The sequence below is a fragment of the Oncorhynchus kisutch genome, linkage group LG15 (assembly GCF_002021735.2).
Source record: "Oncorhynchus kisutch isolate 150728-3 linkage group LG15, Okis_V2, whole genome shotgun sequence".
Lineage (NCBI taxonomy): Eukaryota > Metazoa > Chordata > Actinopteri > Salmoniformes > Salmonidae > Oncorhynchus > Oncorhynchus kisutch.
The window spans coordinates 25,223,590-25,243,343 of NC_034188.2; the positions used below are offsets into that span (position 1 = coordinate 25,223,590).

At 43.9% G+C, this 19,754-nt stretch overlaps 1 protein-coding gene across 5 annotated transcripts in view; it reads right to left on the minus strand.

Annotated features, from left to right (window-relative positions):
- LOC109878755 (collagen alpha-1(XXIII) chain-like) overlaps positions 1 to 19,340 on the minus strand; it is a 246,472-nt gene extending 227,132 nt beyond the window's left edge. For 2 of the 5 annotated variants that reach the window (XM_031789902.1, XM_031789901.1), the window contains exons 1-2: positions 18,736 to 19,340; positions 15,580 to 15,649 (exon numbers count right to left, since the gene is read on the minus strand). In XM_031789902.1, the coding sequence (XP_031645762.1) occupies positions 15,580 to 15,649; positions 18,736 to 19,032 (367 nt within the window). In that variant the 5' untranslated portion in view covers positions 19,033 to 19,340. The remainder of the gene's footprint in view (positions 1 to 15,579; positions 15,650 to 18,735) is intronic. The other 3 variants (XM_031789904.1, XM_031789903.1, XM_031789905.1) reach the window with 3 other exon arrangements.
- Positions 19,341 to 19,754: the final 414 nt, after the last annotated feature.

The following is a 19,754-nucleotide window of genomic DNA, read 5'->3' on the forward strand; positions in this document are numbered from 1 at the left end:
ACAGAAAAGGCCTAGGGCTGGAACCCTGGACTTGCAAACCATGAAGAATTCAGACACTCACATCTGGAGGGAGTGACTGGTGTTGATACCCAGGTGCTGAATGTCCTACTAATCATTAGAGACACACACACACCTTAGGAGTGAGTGATGTTGATACCCAGGTGCTGAATGTCCTACTAATCATTAGAGACACACACACACCTTAGGAGTGAGTGGTGTTGATACCCAGGTGCTGAATGTCCTACTAATCATTAGAGACACACACACACCTTAGGAGTGAGTGATGTTGATACCCAGGTGCTGAATGTCCTACTAATCATTAGAGACACACACACACCTTAGGAGTGAGTGGTGTTGATACCCAGGTGCTGAATGTCCTACTAATCATTAGAGACACACACACACCTTAGGAGTGAGTGATGTTGATACCCAGGTGCTGAATGTCCTACTAATCATTAGAGACACACACACACCTTAGGAGTGAGTGGTGTTGATACCCAGGTGCTGAATGTCCTACTAATCATTAGAGACACACACACACCTTAGGAGTGAGTGATGTTGATACCCAGGTGCTGAATGTCCTACTAATCATTAGAGACACACACACACCTTAGGAGTGAGTGGTGTTGATACCCAGGTGTTGAATGTCCTCATAACCATTAGAGACACACACACCTTAGGAGTGAGTGGTGTTGATACCCATGTGCTGAATGTCCTAATAACCATTAGAGACACACACACACCTTAGGAGTGAGTGGTGTTGATACCCAGGTGTTGAATGTCCTAATAACCATTAGAGACACACACACACCTTAGGAGTGAGTGGTGTTGATACCCAGGTGCTGAATGTCCTACTATTCATTAGAGACACACACACACACCTTAGGAGTGAGTGATGTTGATACCCAGGTGCTGAATGTCCTACTAATCATTAGAGACACACACACACACCTTAGGAGTGAGTGGTGTTGATACCCATGTGCTGAATGTCCTAATAACCACCATTAGATACCTTATGGAGTGACTGATGTTGAGTGTTTGAGAGCCAGGCAGCATAATCACCGACTTTCAGACTGACAGGGATCAGTGATGCTGAGGGCCATTCAAAGAGTTCAGCTCCAGATTTAAAAGCTTTTACAACCTCTCATTTGGGAGGTGGTGGGAGAATGACGTGTCTACAGAGAAGAGTTTTAATACTAACCAGGGCTTGTTGGGGCTGTGAAGTGGACAGGGTCACTGCAGAGAGGTGGAAACTGTTATTCTATCACAAGGCTTCATTAAATATCAGATCTGGGAGCAGGTATGTGTGTGCATGTGTGTGTGTGTGTGTGTGTGTATCTGTGTGCATCTGTGTATGTGTGTGTGTGTGTGTGTGCGGTAGACTTCCTTTATACATTTCTTGGCAAGCTCCTGTCGTATGATTTGGATATGAAAAATGACTCTCTTTTCACCATCTTCCTCACTCTAACTCTCAGCACCTCGGTCACAGGGAGGGATACTTCGCATGGTTATACGTCGGAGGGGCAGGGAAGAAGACATAGGAAAATAGTGATGTGGGTTATATGAATATCCGAATGGACTTTGGTATTCAAATACATGTGAGTATTCATTTTTTGCGCAAAAACATTTTGCCCCTTCAAAATACGAGTTCACCCATGTAACATCTTTCTAGTAATCTACTATCTATTAAGTCATCTATTAATGCCAAGATAAAGATATATTTCTCCATTTCTATTTCATGTTTAAGATGATAAGATAGTCACAACAATTCTAGTGTTTACTGACCTATTAATGAATGTCTGTTACTGTAAATGATAGCGAACTGATATGTCCTAGCCACCTAGTTAACCAGTGGTTATCTGAGCATTGTAGACTGTGTCATTTCAGAATGAGGGGTACTGTAGCTCTGCTCGTGTTGCTATTCTGTCTGTTGAGGGCATGGGCTCAGGAGGAGGGGAGAGGTCAGAGAATGACATCATTCAACAGAGTGACAACGAAGAGGTAGAGAGCAGGGTGAGATATTCAGATTAAGAGCTTAAAGATCTGAGGCTACAGAGATGACCTACAAATGACTGGCCAGGTCATCACACACCTGCAGTCCACTCCCTGCCCCCACGTATTCACACCCCTAACATTTAGGGAGCTCTAGGCCTGTACTCACAAAGTGTCTCAGAGTTGCTGATCTAGGATGACGAGGCTATGTAACTATATATGGAACCATATATCATGTTGTACAAGATGTGCAACCACAGGGTTTTCATGAGACAAGCTCACAGGTCTCTCCATTCTATCCTATCAAGGGCCCATACTCTGTCATCCTGATTCTGTGCCACAGTGCACAAAATTATTCTACAAATGTCCAATATTTTTAACGCTCTCACATACAGTGCCTTGCGAAAGTATTCGGCCCCCTTGAACTTTGCGACCTTTTCACCCACATTTCAGGCTTCAAACATAAAGATATAAAACTGTATTTTTTTGTGAAGAATCAACAACAAGTGGGACACAATCATGAAGTGGAACGACATTTATTGGATATTTCAAACTTTTTTAACAAATCAAAAACGGAAAAATTGGGCGTGCAAAATTATTCAGCCCCTTTACTTTCAGTGCAGCAAACTCTCTCCAGAAGTTCAGTGAGGATCTCTGAATGATCCAATGTTGACCTAAATGACTAATGATGATAAATACAATCCACCTGTGTGTAATCAAGTCTCCGTATAAATGCACCTGCACTGTGATAGTCTCAGAGGTCCGTTAAAAGCGCAGAGAGCATCATGAAGAACAAGGAACACGCCAGGCAGGTCCGAGATACTGTTGTGAAGAAGTTTAAAGCTGGATTTGGATACAAAAATATTTCCCAAGCTTTAAACATCCCAAGGAGCACTGTGCAAGCGATAATATTGAAATGGAAGGAGTATCAGACCACTGCAAATCTACCAATACCTGGCCGTCCCTCTAAACTTTCAGCTCATACAAGGAGAAGACTGATCAGAGATGCAGCCAAGAGGCCCATGATCACTCTGGATGAACTGCAGAGATCTACAGCTGAGGTGGGAGACTCTGTCCATAGGACAACAATCAGTCGTATATTGCACAAATCTGGCCTTTATGGAAGAGTGGCAAAAAGCATTTCTTAAAGATATCCATAAAAAGTGTTGTTTAAAGTTTGCCACAAGCCACCTCGGAGACACACCAAACATGTGGAAGAAGGTGCTCTGGTCAGATGAAACCAAAATTGAACTTTGTGGCAACAATGCAAAACGTTATGTTTGGCGTAAAAGCAACACAGCGCATCACCCTGAACACACCATCCCCACTGTCAAACATGGTGGTGGCAGCATCATGGTTTGGGCCTGCTTTTCTTCAGCAGGGACAGGGAAGATGGTTAAAATTGATGGGAAGATGGATGGAGCCAAATACAGGACCATTCTGGAAGAAAACCTGATGGAGTCTGCAAAAGACCTGAGACTGGGACGGAGATTTGTCTTCCAACAAGACAATGATCCAAAACATAAAGCAAAATCTACAATGGAATGGTTCAAAAATAAACATATCCAGGTGTTAGAATGGCCAAGTCAAAGTCCAGACCTGAATCCAATCGTGAATCTGTGGAAAGAACTGAAAACTGCTGTTCACAAATGCTCTCCATCCAATCTCACTGAGCTCGAGCTGTTTTGCAAGGAGGAATGGGAAAAAAATTCCGTCTCTCGATGTGCAAAACTGATAGAGACATACCCCAAGCGACTTACAGCTGTAATCGCAGCAAAAGGTGGCGCTACAAAGTATTAACTTAAGGGGGCTGAATAATTTTGCACGCCCAATTTTTCCGTTTTTGATTTGTTTAAAAAGTTTGAAATATCCAATAAATGTCGTTGCACTTCATGATTGTGTTCCACTTGTTGTTGATTCTTCACAAAAAAATACAGTTTTATATCTTTATGTTTGTAGCCTGAAATGTGGCAAAAGGTCGCAAAGTTCAAGGGGGCCGAATACTTTCGCAAGGCACTGTATGCAGACCTAAAACTCATCAGTATTGACAATCAGATATATTCTTTCATGGACATAAACAATGATTTTGGGGGTTCTTATCAACATTTTAGAAGTTGAATAGTATGTAGTAAACTTTTAAATTCCACTAGATGACAGTAATGAGCAGCAATTAATCCTGGAGTCTTTTATTTATTGTATTTTACCTTTATATAACTTGACAAGTCAGTTAAGAACACATTCTTATTTACACCAAAGGCCTACCCCGGTCAAACCCGGACAATGTTGGGCCAATTGTCCGCCGCCCTTTGGGACTCCCAATCACTGTCGGATGTGTTACAGCCTGAATTCTATTGGAACCCTGTTGGTACTTACAGCTTTAAAATGGCAGATGATAAGTAGGAGTGACACACACACACACACGCACTGCATTAAAAATAGAGGCAGTCAGACTATTCTATCACTATGTTTTCTTTATGTTTATATTGCATTTTACCCGCCCGCCCACTTTCCGTCAAATTCTTGCTTCCTCCATCCCTGTTTCCTCCATTCCTCGTCTCTCTTTCAAAGCATCGGAGGAGGAGGCCTGAGGGGAGGAACCTTCAATCCCCCCCCAATGTGCTTTGAGAAGGAGGTGAGGAATGAAGGAAACAACCCCTAGCGCCTACTCGCTAGACACTTGTGGAGATCTGAGAGGATTAGACACGTGGAAGCAATACGGCCAAAACGCCACCAAGACTATCAGAGGGTAATGTGCAGCTCTCACCATGTCACCACCCATCAATCCCTCTCAGACTAGGGTTTGTGTCTGGACAGGGCTTGGGTATCACGGCTACTCACTCACTCACACTCCTTGCTTCCTCTATCCTTGTTTTCTTCATTCCTCACCTCCTTCTCAAAGCACATTGGGGGAGAGGATTGAAGGTTCCTCCCCTTGGGCCTCCTCCTCCGATGTGCTTTGAAAGGCGAGGAATGGAGGAAACAAGGACAGAGGAAGCAAAGATTTGACAGGAAGTATGTGTGTGTGGGTGGTCAATAAACACACATTTTTGTGACTATCTTAAATCAAAAATAGAAATTGGGAAATATAAATGTATCCTGACATTAATAGACAACTTACTAGTTATTAATAGATGACTTAATAGATTAATAGAATGACACAGTCTACGATGCTCAGATTACCAGTGGTTAACTAGGTGGCGAGGACATATCCGTTTAACAGCAGTTAAACAGTAACAGCAGTTCCTTAATAGGTCAATAAACACTATAATTGTTGTAAATATTTTATCATCTTAAACATGAAATATAAATGGAGAAATATCAATTTATCTTGGCATTAATAGATGACTTAATAGATAGTAGATTAATAGAATGATGTTAGGGAGAACTTGTATTTTGAAGGGACAGGAATTGTTGGCTGTGCATTTGGCCAATGACAGGCATTCCACATTCAACCCCATCGAAATATCAAGTGTTTTACTTTTATTTTAGCAAAAAAAGCAAACTAAATGCATGCTCTTCAACCGATCGCTGCCCGCACCTGCCCACCCGTCCAGCATCACTACTCTGGAAGGTTCTGATTTAGAATATGTGGACAACTACAAATACCTAGGTGTCTGGTAAGACTGTAAACTCTCCTTCCAGACTCACATTAAGCATCTCCAATCCAAAATTAAATCTAGAATCGGCTTCCTATTTCGCAACGAAGTGTCACGCCTTGACCATAGAGCCCTCGGTTCTCTATGGTGTTTAGATCAGAGCATGACTAGGGGGGTGTTCTAGTCATCGATTGTCTATGTGGCTGGGATGTACGGTTCCCAATTAGAGGCAGCTGGTAATCGTCATATTTAGGAAGCCCTTTCTCCCACCTGCTTTGTGGGATATTGTGTTTTGTGTATGTGCATGTGCATGTAGCACCACTGATGTCATGTTTTGTTGTTTGTTTATGGTTTTGTTTGGAAGTTTCGCTTTATTAAAAGATGTGGAACTTTAATCACGCTGCGCCTTGGTCCGTCTCTCGTGTCGACCATGACACAAAGCATCCTTCACTCATGCTGCCAAACATACCCTCGTAAAACTGACCATCCTGCCGATCCCTGCCTTCGGCAATGTCATTTACAAAATAGCCCCCAACACGCCACTCAACAAATTGGATGCAGTCTATCACAGTGACATCTGTTTTGTCACCAAAGCCCCATATACTACCCACCACTGCAACCTGTATGCTCTCGTTGGCTGGCACTCGCATCATACTAATCGCCAAACTCACTGGCTCTAGGTCATCTATAAGTCTCTGCTAGGTACCTTATCTCATCTCACCGGTCACCATAGCAGCACCCACCGGTAGCAGGTATATCTCACTGGTCATCCCCAAAGCCAATTCTTACTTTGGCCGCCTTTCCTTCCAGCCCTCTGCTGCCAATGACTGGAACGAACTGGAAAATCACTGAAGCTGGAGACTCAAATCTCCCTCACTAGCTTTAAGCACCAGCTGTCAGAGCAGCTCACAGATCACTGCACCTGTACATAGCCAATCTGTAAACAGCCCATCCAACTACCTCATCCTCATAATGTATTTATTTATTTATCTTGCTCCTTTGCACCCCGGTATCTCTACTTGCACATTCATCTTCTGCACATCTACCATTCCAGTGTTTAATTGCTATTGTCACGACTTCTGCTGAAGTCGATACCTCTCCTTGTTCGGGCGGTGCTCGGCGATCGACGTCACCGGTCTTCTAGCCATCATTGATCTATGTTTCATTTTCCATTGGTTTTGTCTGCTCTTCTTACACACCTGGTTCCAATCCCATTCATTATATGTTGTGTATTTAACCCTCTGTTCCCCTCATGTCCTTGTCAGAGATTGTTTATTGTTATGTTCATGTTTTATGGATTGGTGTGCGACGGGTTCTTGTCGCCACATTTATATTATTATGGACTTTGGTTTTGGAGTTTGTGTTTTGAGTTATTAAACTACTCCATTTATACCAAGTTTTGATTCTCCTGCACTTGACTTCCCTGCCACCTACATACACAACGTGACAGAATCTCTGACCCCAATATGAAGTCAGCAGGAGAAAATACCCCGAACATGGAGGGGGAGGAACGCGTCCAGGAGCATACGGAGAAGCTTTACCATCTGGGCGTCGTGATATAGCAAAGCACAGATTGAGCTGGGTGAGCAATTATGCAAGTACTTTCCCGAAACAGACGACACAAACAACTGGATTCGTTATCCCTTTCATGCCCTGCCTCCAGTTCACTTACCAATATCTGAACAAGAGAGACTCATAGAAATTGCAACAAGCGGTTCTGTGAAAATGTAATTTAATCAGAAACCACTGCCAGATTGTTATTATAGTATTATTTGTGCCCTGGTTCTATAAGAGCTCTTTGTCACTTCTCACGAGCCGCGTTGTGACAAAAACACACTCATTCTTATGTTTAATAAATGTATAGTATAGTGTGTGTGTGGCAGGTTTACAATGATGGCAAAATACAACATTTGAGAGTACAACATTTGAGACTGACTGGGTTTCGTGCAGTAATACATACTGTACTGTGGACTCCTCTGTGAGCTGGGCTGATACTGACTGGGTTTAGTGCAGTAATACATACTGTACTGTGGACTCCTCTGTGAGCTGGGCTGAGACTGACTGGGTTTCGTGCAGTAATACATACTGTACTGTGGACTCCTCTGTGAGCTGGGCTGAGACTGACTGGGTTTCGTGCAGTAATACATACTGTACTGTGGACTCCTCTGTGAGCTGGGCTGAGACTGACTGGGTTTAGTGCAGTAATACATACTGTACTGTGGACTCCTCTGTGAGCTGGGCTGAGACTGACTGGGTTTCGTGCAGTAATACATACTGTACTGTGGACTCCTCTGTGAGCTGGGCTGAGACTGACTGGGTTTAGTGCAGTAATACATACTGTACTGTGGACTCCTCTGTGAGCTGGGCTGAGACTGACTGGGTTTCGTGCAGTAATACATACTGTACTGTGGACTCCTCTGTGAGCTGGGCTGAGACTGACTGGGTTTAGTGCAGTAATACATACTGTACTGTGGACTCCTCTGTGAGCTGGGCTGAGACTGACTGGGTTTAGTGCAGTAATACATACTGTACTGTGGACTCCTCTGTGAGCTGGGCTGAGACCGACTGTGTTTAGTGCAGTAATAAGGGCACTGAGAAATATCCTATATTTCCAAACTACTAGGAATAAAGGAAGAAAGTCAGCATACGCTATGCTGCTCCAGATGGTGGTGCAGGTATATCAAAACATCCGGAACCTGCAATATACTGTACGTTGGCTTACCTTCTGTAGCCATTGCTAGAGTAATCAGAAATCATGAAGAGGGGAGAACGGAGGGAAATAAGAGCATGTTGGAGAATGATGTCATGTTTATTATCCACTCTCTACATTATGGTTTGTTCAGAGCGTGAGAACCTTGTAAAGACATCTCAGTCATCGATCTACCTCGCATCTCCACTTCCTCTCTACCTCATGTCTCCACTTCCTCTTGGATAGATGCTTGTAAAAACAAAAAAAAGCATAGAAATAGTGCACATAGAACATATCTACTTGGTTTCAAAGAGACTTGCTTTCAATTAGAATTTGGTCAGCTCACCCACAAAGCTGCAATATACTGGACCTTTAAGTCAAACATACGTTTGTGTTGCTGTTGCTGCTCAGTTGCTGCATGGGACTCTGTGGAATGAGATCTTCACTGTCTTTTCCTGACTGTTTACGGCCAGACATCGAAGGTAAATACCAATATAAGCCAGTTGTTTAAAGTGGAACTGACAGCGTTTTAACTACTTTGCAGATATGAAGCAACCAGACAACCGTAATATCAGTTAAAAATATCAAATTCCCAGTTTACGCTTCAAAACCAACTTTATAAGAGGTTTTAAAAATAGGTTCTATTTGACTCAAACTTCCATGACGTACAGTAAAGAATTGTTGGCAGAATACAGTAAGTAGATGGATGCAGTTCAATGCATGATAGATAATATTCTCCAGTACATTTATTGGTCGTCATATTCTTCCTGGGGGTGTAAACGAACAGATTTTAATAAGATTTAATGTTGCTAAAACCCTGTCATTTCCACTTTGAATATAAACACATGCACACACATAATGTCTCAATTTCCAAGACCTATCCCATTCATTTTCCCTTTATCAATCCAATCCCAGCAGTTAATCATTTACAGGATTCAACGGATTACAGCTAATATCACCACATGACAGCCAATATCACCACTTTACCACATGACAGCCAATATCACCACTTTACCACATGACAACCAATATCACCACTTTACCACATGACAACCAATATCACCACTTTACCACATGACAACCAATATCACCACTTTACCACATGACAACCAATATCACCACTTTACCACATCACAACCAATATCACCACTTTACCACATGACAACCAATATCACCACATGACAACCAATATCACCACATGACAACCAATATCACCACTTTACCACATTACAGCCAATATCACCACTTTACCACATTACAGCCAATATTACCACTTTACCACATTACAGCCAATATCACCACATTACAGCCAATATCACCACATTACAGCCAATATTACCACTTTACCACATTACAGCCAATATCACCACTTTACAGCCAATATTACCACTTTACCACATTACAACCAATATTACCACTTTACCACATTACAGCCAATATTACCACTTTACCACATTACAGCCAATATTACCACATTACCACATTACAGCCAATATTACCACATTACAGCCAATATTACCACTTTACCACATTACAGCCAATATTACCACATTACAGCCAATATTACCACATTACAGCCAATATTACCACTTTACCACATTACAGCCAATATTACCACATTACAGCCAATATTACCACTTTACCACATTACAGCCAATATTACCACATTACAGCCAATATTACCACTTTACCACATTACAACCAATATCACCACTTTACCACATTACAGCCAATATCACCACATTACAGCCAATATCACCACATTACAGCCAATATTACCACTTTACCACATTACAGCCAATATCACCACTTTACAGCCAATATCACCACTTTACAGCCAATATCAACACTTTACAGCCAATATTACCACTTTACCACATTACAGCCAATATCACCACTTTACCACATTACAGCCAATATCACCACTTTACCACATTACAGCCAATATCACCACTTTACAGCCAATATCAACACTTTACAGCCAATATCAACACTTTACAGCCAATATCAACACTTTACAGCCAATATTACCACTTTACTCCCATTCTGGAGTGTTTTCTAACAGCCAGGATTAGCATGTGCAGAACTGTGCGCGTGTGTGTGTGCAGCTCTAACCTCAGCCTTGCATATGTGTGTGTCACACTAACCATGGGCTGTGTGTGCTGTGCAGTGGCACGGTTAGAGGTCCCAAGCGTATTCTATTCATTCTATTTCTATGGACATAAGAGGGTTCTCTCTCCTGGGGTCCCGTGGTCCTCCTCGGGCTGCACTGTGGCCTGCCTGCATCCAGCTGTTTATTTTTCAAAGGGAAGAATGTGCGAGTCAGCCCAGCTCTAAACAGGGTGGTTTTACAAAGCTAACTTTAATAAGATGACCGATGAGAGACAAGGAGGTAAAAGGGCCCGAGTGTGGTGTATGTGCGTCTGTGTGTCTGTGTATGCGCATATACCACCCAGGGTTCCGTGAAGCCCCACCTGGCAGAGAAGGGCGTCAGTCACCCCCTCACCCCTTATCCCTCTGGTCTCTCTGACCCCCCCCTAGGCCCTTTTAACAATGGGTGCAGTTGACATGTACTGTATGTATATTTGGGTGGGTGCCCCCAACCTATGTACCACGGCTGTTAAAAGGGCTTTCATTTTTGTGGGTGCCTCTAACCTATATACCACGCAGTGGCGGATTTAGGTATAGGCGACATGGGCAGCCGCCAAGGGGCGCCCGCACAAAACCTTTTGAAATGGTGACATTCGATCGGTTTTCTATCGCTCATTTGCACGTCACATCAATGATATCATGTCACCGTGTGGGACTGTGGGTCAATTAACCTTGTCAGAGTGGGAACCCTGATTCTAGTTTGTGAGCTAGGCAGGTTACTGCCTGGGAAGGTCTCCCACTCAGAAGTACGAGATGGAGAGGGGGGCGGGGTTAGGTTGACCTCAGGTCTCCCCGCTGGAAGCCCGAGGTAGGGGGAGCGAGGGAATCTATCAAATAGCGCACCCATAACTTTGTACAGTACGAATGCAATTAGTAAAATCAGCCACACTACGAAATGCTACCAAATAAATAAAGCACTGAAGGGGGTGTTCGCCCAGGGAGCCATACAAGCTAGAACTGCCACTGATACCACGGCTGTTAAAATGGCTTCCATGCAAAATATAGAGATGTCCCCTTCACTCTGCTACAGACGACCCATGGCTTTCATAAAGTGCAAAAGTGTGTGTGTGTGTTGTGTGCATGGATAGTGTTAATTGCAAACACCTGAACATCTTAAACTGACAGACTGAGTGACATGCTTGGCTTGAGCCTTATAGCTCCTAGGCTGACACTGTAGCTGAGTATAACAGTGTCATGGTCCTGCCTTCACTGCAGTGACACGTGTTTTTTCTAGACTTCTGGCCCCCCACATTGCATGACAAGGCATTTATATTTTTTTGCAGACACACTCACACTTACACCCAGAGTGACTACAGTCAGTACCATAGATCCACGTTCAAATAATGACACTAAAACAACTACTAAACCTTCATTATTAATGGGTAAATCACAATTAATTGAATGTTATACCTACAGGAGCCCATAGGTGGCGGTGGAGCAGACTGCTGAGGGCTAAGCTCCTTGGTGAAGAGATAGCTGCAGAGACAGAATTACCTCACACACACACAGAAATGACTCAGTGTGTGCTGTGGTCAGAGAGAGTGTTAGGTTTCTGGTGGCGAGCGTGGGTGCTGAAGTGAGAGGGGCTCGACTTACAGAGCCGTGCAGAGATCGTTTCAGCCTCTCAAAGGACCAGGGACCGACAGACAGACTCACTGACTCACACACATACAGGGGGTTCTGATGTACACACACACACATACACGCTGGTACGGAAACACGCACGCACACACACTGCATGCACAAAATCACACACACACACACACACACAGGTACACAACCACACACACACAGTCTGCAAGCATGCATACACACAGTGACATATACTAATCAAATATAGTACACAGTATGTGTGTGGGAACAGCAGCCAGGACCCACCAGATCAAGGATGGAGGGAGATGCCTTCAAAACCGGCCACTAGGAGCAACGGTGAGCACTATTACCATCAAGTAGGCTTGCGGCTTGCTAAAGCGTTGTGGATGGGGATGGAGGGCGGGCGAAAGCTGCAAGCTCCGGCTCTGAGGATTGCAGGTCCTATTCCAGTGCTAGACACTAGTTAAATGTTTTGGTTTTAACCCTATCCCAAACCTTAACCCTTAAATGAATTCATGCCTAAACGTAACCGACAAACATTGAATACTGAAGTCAGACCATGAGAACATATTAAGAAAGCAGAGGACTCAACAAACCCCATGCTCATTGGCTGACATCCATCTGAAATATACACATCAGCTGGCCAATTAACTTAACAACCCTGGACAAAGACGGGCTAATTGTTAAGAGATGGTAAAAATGTGGTTAAGGGCTATTTGGTTACATTTAAGACACTCACATTTTGGCTAAGAATGTACAAACACTGCTTTAGGGCTAAATAGAGAAAAAAGATCTACAAATAGATTCAGAATATATTCCGAAACCAGAGCAACCATAGTGAAACCACATTGATTACACAGTCATTTTGTATAATTAACTATAGAATAAAACCAAACATCTGAAATAATACAATAGCAACCTAATTACATGAAAATCATGAGTAATCACATTACTTTTACAAGACCAGGTTACTATAACACTCTATTCTACGATCATTGAGATGATGTACATAGGAAGTAAAACAGTAGGACTTTCTGCTTTGCCTCTCCTAATTGAGTACATACTGAACAGGCCTCCAACAACCAGCAGAGAGAAACAACAGTACGCAGCAGAGGCACCCGTGGACTTGGAATGTTTTTGAAGGTGCTCCAGAAATGATGGCATGTGAACGCTTTCACCTGTTCTGGAACCTCTGCCCTTCCCACGGGGTCAGTAGAAACCAGGCTGGCGACAGAGGAGACAAGAGCCATCCAACTACAGAAAGCAGGAAGAAAACCGCCCTGCACCCACGCATGCGTGCACACACACACACACACACACACACCCTTATGTTTTACTCTTCCTCAAAGCCAGGGGCTTTCTCAGTCATGGTGAATTAGGATCCCGTTCTGTACTTCACAAGTTCAGAGGAAAAGCTCTCGTGTCAACAATTAGATAAGTAACAATAACAACTTCAAGGGAACAGTCAGTCATGTTCACACATTATCAAACTGGGTCCTACAGTAGAGGAAACATGCATGGCAAATACTGAAACTTGAATTTCCCCCAAAAAAGGCAACTTCCAGGATTACTCATCAGTTACGATTAGAGAAATACATGAATAGCCGACAACTGGTCGTGTGTCTGTGTTTAATAATAATAATAATCTGACGGTGTGTGTGCCTACGTGTTTGTCTGTATCTCACAGACTATCACAGGCCATGTAATATACACCACAAACATGGCCAAACTTGGCATATCGATGGAACGTCTATTAATGTGAGTAGGCCTCACTGGCACTGAGCAACCCTGGCCTGGCCATCCCAGAGACATTAGGGGGGTATTTATCACACACTCTCCCTCTGAGCCCCTCTCCCTAACCCTGTCCCAGTCTGGTCCCTCTGAGCCTCTCTCCCTAACCCTGTCCCAGTCTGGTCCCTCTGAGCCTCTCTCCCTAACCCTGTCCCAGTCTGGTCCCTCCGAGCCCCTCTCCCTAACCCTGTCCCAGTCAGGTCCCTTTGAGCCCCTCTCCCTAACCCTGTCCCAGTCTGGTCCCTTTGAGCCCCTCTCCCTAACCCTGTCCCAGTCTGGTCCCTCTGAGCCTCTCTCCCTAACCCTGTCCCAGTCTGGTCCCTCTGAGCCTCTCTCCCTAACCCTGTCCCAGTCTGGTCCCTCTGAGATTCAGAGATATCTATCTAATAGAACTCAAAGGGTTTTCTTTAACGGACGCTTCTCTAATGTCAAACATGTAAAGTGTGGTGTACCGCAGGGCAGCTCTCTAGGCCCTCTACTCTTTTTTATTTTTCCCAATGACCTGCCACTGGCATTAAACAAAGCCTGTGTGTCCATGTATGCTGATGATTCAACAATATATGCATCAGCAACCACAGCTAAATGAAGTGCCTGAAACGCTTAAGAAAGAGTTGCAATTTTGTAATGCGTGGTCAGTAATAAACTGGTTCGAATATGACTAAGACTAAGAGCAGTTTACCTTAGATTGTAAACTGTCATGGTCAAAACATATAGATTCAATGGTTGATGGGGATCAGTCGGTAATAAAGATATACTCTGCTTTTTTGACACCACATTCCAAAAAGCAAGTCCTGCAGGTTCTAGTTTTGTCTTATTTTGATTATTGTCCAGTTGTGCGGTCGAGTGCTGCAAGGAAAGACCTAGTTAAGCTGCAGCTGGTCCAGAACAGAGGCATGTCTTGCTCTTCATTGTAATCAGACGGCTGATATAAATACTATACATGCCAGTATCTCTTGGCTAAGAGTTGAGGAGAGACTGACTGCATCACTTCTTCTTTTTATAAGAAACATTAATCAAGTCAACGTACACATGTCTCTGACACACACACTTATCCCACCAGACATGCCACCAGGGGTCTTTTCACAGTCTCCAAATCCAGAAGAAATTCCAGAAAGTTTACAGTATTATATAGAGCCATTATTGCATGGAACTCCGTACCATCTCATATTACTCAAAAGAACAGCAAAACTGGTTTCAAAAAACAGATAAAGCAACACCTCACGGCACAACGCCTTTCCCCTATTTGACCTAGAGAGTTTGTGGGTATATATTGGTATTGATATCTACGCTACGTGTACCTTTTTGCATTTATTTTTAATTGATGTAGTTCTGTTCTTCTCTATTCATGTTCTGTATTATGTCATGTTTTGTGTGGACCCCAGGAAGAGTAGCTGCTGCTTTTGCAACAGGTAATTGGGATCCTAATCAAATGCCTACAGGCTTAACTACACCAATCCTTTACACTGAATACACACCTCCGGGAAACTTGGGATGTTGTCAACCACTGTCAAAATCACCTGGTGGTAGAGAGAGCTCAACGCTCTCTTCTGGATTCCTTCTACACATAGCCAACCCAGCATTAACCGACACTAGTGTAAAACGGTCCAGCATGTGTGTGAGTGCATGTCTGTGTGAGTGTGTTTGAATACATGCGACGTTCATGTGACGTTCATGTGACGTTCATGTGATGTTCATGTGTTGCGTGCATAGAGGCTTTGTTGAACATGATCTAACCACGAGCCAATAGGAGAGAAGAAAGAGATGTACCTGGTGGGCAGGAACACTCTTGTGGGATGTCTCTCGCCATGCGCAGCTTGGGCATCACTTCACTCAGTCTCTGGAGAGAGAGCGAGAGAGAGCGAGAGAGAGCGAGAGAGCGAGAGAGAAACAGAAAGAGAGAGTGAGGTTCTGAAACAATGCAAACTTTATGTAGAAACATTCATATATCAGACTTATAGGGGAAAGTGAAGCCCAGGATTGAGGATTACTGCACATTCCAGTTGGTTTAACTTAAGCCAGTTGATAGTTCTCCCTCACTCTCCATTTGGCAAATCTGACCCTAATTCTATCCTCCTGATTCCTGCTTACAAGCAAAAACTAAAGCAGGAAGCACCAGTGACTCGGGTCAATAAAAAGTGGCCAGATGAAGCAGATGCTAAACTACAGGACTGTTTTGCTAGCACAGACTGGAATATGTTCCGGAATTTCTCCGGTGGCATTGAGGAGTACACTACATCAGTCACCGGCTTCATCAATAAGTGCATCGATGACGTCATACCCACAGTGACCGTACGTACATACCCCAACCAGAAGCCATGGATTACAGGCAACATCCGCACTGAGCTAAAGGGTAGAGCTGCCGCTTTCAAGGAGCGGAACTCTAGCTTATAAGAAATCTCGCTACGCCCTCCGACGAACCATCAAACAGGCAAAGCTTCAATGCAAGACTAAGATTGAATCGTATTACACCGGCTCCCAGTGACACGAGCCTACCAGACGAGCTAAATCATTTCTATGCTCGCGTCGAGGCAAGTAACACTGAAACATGCATGAGAGCATCAGCTGTCCTGGGTGACAGTATGATCACACTCTCTGTAGCCGATGTGAGTAAGACCTTTAAACAGGTCAACATTCACAAGACCACAGGGCAAAATGTATTACCAGGATGTGTACTCCGAGCATGCGCTGACCAACTGGCAAGTGTCTTCACTGACATTTTCAACCTGTCCCTGACTGTAATACCAACATGTTTCAAGCAGTCCACCACAGTCTCTGTGCCCAAGAACACTAAGGTAACCTGCCTAAATGATTACCAACCCTTGGCACTCATGTCTGTAGCCATGAAGTGCTTTGAAAGGCTTGTCATTGCTCACATCAACACCATTATCCCAGAAACCCAAGACCCACTCCAATTCACATACTCCCCCAACAGATCCACAGATGACGCAATCTCAATCGCACTCCACACTGCCCTTTCCCACCTGGACAAAAGGAACACCTACGTGAGAAAGCTATTAGTTTACTACAGGTCAGCGTTCAACACCATAGCGCACTCAAATCTCATCACTAAGCTAAGGACCCTGGGACTAGACACCTCCCTCAGCAACTAGATCCTGGACATCCTGGCGGGCCGCCCCCAAGTGGTAACGGTAGGTAACAACACATCTGCCATGCTGAACCTCGACACGGGGGCCCCTCAGGGGTGAGTGCTCAGTCCCCTCCTGTATTCCCTGTTCACCCATGACTGCATGGCCAGGCATGACTCCAACACAATCATGAAGTTTTCTGATGACAGAACAGTAGTAGGCCTGATCCCCTACAACAATGAGACAGCCTATAGGGAGACCTGGCCGTGTGGTGCCAGGACAACAATCTCTCCCTCAACGTGATCAAGACAAAGGAGATGATTGTGGACTACAGGAAAAGGAGGACCGATCACGCCCCCATTCTCATCAACGGGGCTCTAGAGGAGCAGGTTGAGAGCTTCAAGTTCCTTGGTGTCCACATCACCAACAAACTATCATGGTCCAAACACACTAAGACAGTTGTGAAAAGGGCACAACAAAGCCTATTCCCCCCCATTTTGGCATGGGTCCCCAGATCCTCAAAAGGTTTTACAGCTGCACCATCGAGCGCATCATGACTGGTTGCATCACTGCCTGGTATGGCAACTGTTCGGCCTCCGACTGCAAGGCACTACAGAGGGTAATGCGTATGGCCCAGTACATCACTGGGACCAAGCTTCCTCCCATCCAGGATCTCTATACCAGGCGGTGTCAGACGAAGGCCCTAAAAATTGTCAAAGACTTCAACCTCCCTAGTTATAGACTGTTCTCTCTGCTACCGCACGGCAAGAGGTACCAGAGCGCCAAGTCTAGGTCCAAAAGGCTTCTTTACAGCTTCTACCCCCAAGCCATAAGACTCCTGAACAGCTAATCAATGGGCTACGCAGACTATTTGCATTGCCCCCGTCTTTTATGCTGCTGCTACTCTCTGTTTATGATCTATGCATAGTCACTTTAACTCTACCTACAGTTACATATTACCTCAATTACCTAGACTAACCGGTGCCCCAGGCACAATGACTCTGTACCAGTACCCCCTGTATATAGCCTCACTGTTGTTATATTACTGCTGCTGTTTAATATTTTTATTTTCTATTTTTTACTTATCAATTTTTTACTTAACACTTATTTTTCTTAAAACTGCATTGTTGGTTAAGGGCTTGTAAGTAAGAATTTCACTGTATTCGTTGCGCGTGTGACAAATAAAAATGTATTTTATTTGATTAGTTACAAGAAGACCAAATAAAGCCACCACTATTCAATGAGACACACTAGTGAATAATGTGGCACATAATATGGGGACAAATCATGTTAGGACTTAAGAAAGGATATGAATCTCTTTAGGCATCTATCATTGTATAACGCCTTGATTTTATTTGATTATATTCATATTACCAAGTATAAAGTTAAGGTAATTATATAATGATACTTTTATGAATGATACTTTTTCCGGTAAGTAATGGATGTAACATTTAAAAAAATCACCAGGTTTTCAATGACCTGTCCTTATTCAGTTATCAAGAGGCAACTTTATGAGAGATTTTTCAAAGAGATGTGGTGAAAAAGACTACTGTCATAGCACACAGACAGGCAGTAGGTATCTTCAAGCTTTACACCAGTTATCTTTCATCAGGCAATAACTGACAGAAGGAATCCATCACATAGCAGCAGCGCCTTGATCAATACAGTCCGTCGTCTGAGGAATCTATATCAGTCATGTTACTGTCATTGCGCGCAACATTACGCACCGCATTTACTCTGTATGGATACAAGCAGGAAACTCATGAATCAAAATCAATAGGAATACACTTTGATATGTTCACTGTTAAATGTCCCCAAACAACGGTGTGTAGCCTACCTCTTGCAGTAGCGTCTCGATAGATCTCCTCAGCGTCGGTATTACAGTCCCATCCTCGCGCATGAAGGCGCTCTCCGGCGGGTTGAACGCTGTGTTTTTCTCCATCTCTAGCGCATGCATTCGGTTCTCCAGTTGGTAAGTCTTTAAGCTCATGAGCAGGCACACGGCTATGGAGCTCACGGACAACATGAAACACACCACCGTAGGGAACCCCACCAGACAGCGCATGAGAAGGGACCTGGGCACGCATGGACGGAGCGCTGCCTTGCTCTCCCGGTTATCCACTGTTGAATCCATAACTTTAACTCCCAGTTAGAAAACAAATGCTATTGGTGAATTTATCAATATGCGCATTTAGTAACTGTTGTAGTGTACTGGTGCTGCACATTCAACTCACCCTAACACTGCACCTGGTTCAAAGCGTTGTCCGAAATTAGCCTTGGAACAACAGCCTGAAATGTTAAGCGTGTTTCGCGTGGCTTGCATATGGCAGATCCAGATGGTAGCAATCTGGATTCCGACCAGAGAAGTTGCGTCCTCGATCCCAGGTCTTTCGTTCCTCTGCTAGAGTGGATAGATGAGATGGGCAATTAGGCAACAGTCACATTCGGCTAGTTGAGATGCGCCCGCCCTGTGGACCACGTGGGGATGCGGTCTACAGAGGAAGATAATAAACTCAGCAAAAAAAGAAACGTCCCTTTTTCAGTACCCTGTCTATCAAAGATCATTCGTAAAAATCCAAATAATTTCACATATCTTCATTGTAAAGGGTTTAAACACTGTTTCCCATGCTTGTTCAATGAACCACAAACAATTAATGAACATCCCCCTTGTGGAATGTTGTTAAGACAGTAACAGATTATAGATGGTAGGCAATTAAGGTCACAGTTATGAAAACTTAGGACACTAAAGAGGCATTTCTACTGACTCTGAAAAACACCAAAAAAAGATGCCCAGGGTCCCTGCTCATCTGCGTGAATGTGTCTTAGGCATGCTGCAAGGATGCATGAGGACTGCAG